The 3,315-nt window shown below is 37.9% G+C and overlaps 1 protein-coding gene across 1 annotated transcript; it reads left to right on the forward strand.

The window, feature by feature from the left end:
• Positions 1-698: 698 nt before the first annotated feature.
• On the forward strand, positions 699-1,513 carry camk2n2b (calcium/calmodulin dependent protein kinase II inhibitor 2b; the record flags this gene model as incomplete). The annotated part of the gene is made up of 2 exons (XM_081352474.1): positions 699-858; positions 1,423-1,513. The coding sequence occupies 2 exons, from the start codon at positions 699-701 to the stop codon at positions 1,491-1,493; spliced, it is 231 nt and encodes a 76-aa protein (XP_081208600.1). The 3' UTR covers positions 1,494-1,513.
• Between the last annotated feature and the right edge of the window lie 1,802 nt (positions 1,514-3,315).

The following is a 3,315-nucleotide window of genomic DNA, read 5'->3' on the forward strand; positions in this document are numbered from 1 at the left end:
TACGGGCTTGGGACGACATGAGGGTGAGTCATTAATGACATAATTTTCATTTTTTGGGTGAACTAACCCTTTAAATTTCATCAAAAATATCTTCATTTGTGTTCCGGAGATGAACAAAAGTCTTGCGGGTGAGTAATCAATGACAGAATTTTCATTTTTGGGTGAACTGACCCTTAAAACAACTCTGATGTAATAGCAAACTAATAAACACATAGTGAGTGTACTAGTCAATAGTGGGGAAAAACGCTGAAACTAAGAAATATAGTATTTCATTAGCCTACTAAATAAATAGATGCTTCTTGTTTAGATGCTAAACGTAAGCTTACGCTATTTAACTCGCGCATCTTTATTTATTTATTTCTCCCTGCCTGCAACCCTCCCCCATTCAAACCCGGATGGATGACTTCACTTTTCCGTCTGGGTTTCCTTTCTGGTTTCGGGATCTCCCTCTATTTCTCTCAAGAGCTCACCAGCAGGCGGACGCAGCACTCCTCTCTCCAGATACACCCGACGGTTCGGCAAGGAGAGATAGCCTAGTTATTATTCCAGGGTTTAAACTGGACTTTATCTTTCGACACTGAAGGGGGGGAAAGTAGCCTGAAAATACTTTTTTTTTTAAATAAAATCTACCCCCCAAATAATATTTATTTTTCCATACGACTTTACCTGGGAACTTGATTGTATACTTGAGTATAGCCATGTCCGAAGTGCTGCCATACAGCGAGGGGAAGATGAACGGCTACGGGGCGGACAGTGAAGTCTCCTTCAGCTGTCGACTGCAAGACACGAACTCGTTCTTCGGAACATCACAGTCCAAAAGGCCACCGAAACTCGGGCAGATTGGCAGGGCAAAACATGGTATGTATCTGCAATATACTGGTAACCACCATAACATATGGGTCTTACCTGTAACAATGGCTAATAACATTGTTTGTGTGTAACAACAGAGGTTACACACAAACAAAATTAAATCAGGTCAACACATGATACTAAAACACGATACAAATTAAGCATTAACCAAAAAGCATTAAATGTACAATTTTAATATCTTAATAAATTAAAAAAAAATTTGATACATTGATAAAATGTAGCCTATTATTTCACTCAAAAGCATATGGTAATTCATAGATTTTTTTTTCTTGCACATACAACATATAAAAAGACATTACATTTGTATTTTATTTTTACATTTACTATTCCTGTTGAATCTAATATAATTTTTCACTGCATGTGGTGAGGTAACCTACAGTTAACCAATTACAGTATTTTATAGGCTATTTATCCATAGTATTCTTCTTCCATTAAAACGGTAGGTTTCCAAAATAACTATTTTCTTGTTGAAACATAGATATGTGCCCTTTTTTTGCCTTCGTGCTTACTATTTAAAAGCTCTAAAATAACATCTGTGTCCTCTCTCCACAGTGGTCATTGAAGATGACCGAATAGATGAAGTTCTCAAAGGGATGACAGACAAGTCAACTCCTGGCGTGTAAACCTGAACGATTACGCCTCGTCAACCTTTTCTTTTAATCACTGGTTTGAAGCACTTGTCGCCTGTGCATGTGAACGAGAGGTGAAGATGATGGTTCAGTGTACAAGTACAGGATGATGGATGAAGAGCCACTCTGGGCAGTGGGTTAAAATAGTGAGATTTGAAGATGCTGGCAATTCTCCAACCGAAACCCATCCCGAACTGCCGCTGTGAAGAAAGCCGTTCAAGATTTCTGGTCATTTAGCCCCTTGTCTCGTAGAAGCCGCGGGTCTGGGTGTGATATTTCATCCCGACATCAGCAAACCGAAGCCCCTGTTTCATAGGCATCTATCATACTATGAGCTGCTCATTCAAGGGAGCTGTCCAGTTCAGCACCTGACGCACAACTTGACTGTCTTTCCAGAGAAATAAGCTATATCTTGCATGGAAATGGGATGATGTATGTAATCGAGGGGAGATTGATTACATTTATTCACTGCTGTCATATCTACACACATTCCATTTTCAATCCTTGACTGATTAAATGCCCAGAATACATTTTATAGCGAATTAAGCCACTGAAACGCCAGCAAGGAAGAGCTGAAGAATGACAGCAATGGAAGGAAAATGAGAAAGAGGAGTATAACTTCTTGTTTGATTTATTGCGTCTTTTCTATGACTGTTTTTTTTTGTTTGTTTTTTGGCGTTGTGTATAGATTAATATATACGGTTCTCTTTGCATGAACTTTTCTCTTGTGCCATCGCGGGAGTTTCCACCTCTTTTAAACCCAGGCACGCTTGTTTTTACCGAAATCAGTATTTGTATTTTTTATATCTGAATATTTGTTATGATATTATCATCTAAGTCCATCGACACAGACAGGGTATTTGTAGATGCAGAGGCATAACACATAATCATAAAAGGACAGATTGAATGTTATTTTGGGGAAGGGGTTTCACACATCTGCATTAACATGCTTTTCATTGCAATAAGTGATCATGCCTTTGTTGATAACGAAATGATTAGGAAATATAATTTCAGAGTATGTTCAACAGCACTCTCACTGCAATTCAGTTGAATATTTATTTATTTGTTTGTTTTTGTATTCATAATGTTCAGTGTATGGTTTATTGTGCATGAAAAATGAATATCTTTCAAGCTTATACATTTATGAAGCAAAAAACTGTACACAAATGTCTCAACATTCTACAAATGAATTAATAAATAAATTTAGAGGATTCATTCATCATGAGGTTTCATTTTTACCTTAAATGTATTCAAATCACTGTTAAAAATATATATAGCTACATAAATACCAAGTTAAATAAAAACGAGAAAGGAGTGAACTGCAGATCATGGGCTATCCTTTAATTTGGATATAATCTGGTGAATTTGAGGGGTATCTAAGGGTCTTAATGCAGGAATGAGTTAATAAATGGGATGATTTCTGCAGTTGTCAGAAATTAGAGCGAATGTTGCCCCTCCAGCTAAGCCGACAGCATGAGAACAAATCAGCAAACAAACAAACCTAATGGCTCACACAGTCTGCCAACCACACATGTGCTCTAGGCGTGCAAACCTTCAGGATTTTAAACCTGGCATCTAAATAACCAATGCCAAAAAGCCAATGTACCAGAAAATTTAAAAATGCCAGACATGAAATATTATTACTGCTTATTATTACTAGGAATACCTGTTCCGCATTCAGCGGTCTCCTTTTTTCCAGACCAGGGGTGTCCATTCCTACAGGGGTGGACCACTGTTCTGCAGAGTTCAGCTCCAACTCCAGTCAAACACACCTGAACCAGCTCAAGGTCTTACTAGGCATACTATAAACATCCAG

Source organism: Scardinius erythrophthalmus (genome assembly GCF_964197995.2).
Source record: "Scardinius erythrophthalmus genome assembly, chromosome: 22".
Lineage (NCBI taxonomy): Eukaryota > Metazoa > Chordata > Actinopteri > Cypriniformes > Leuciscidae > Scardinius > Scardinius erythrophthalmus.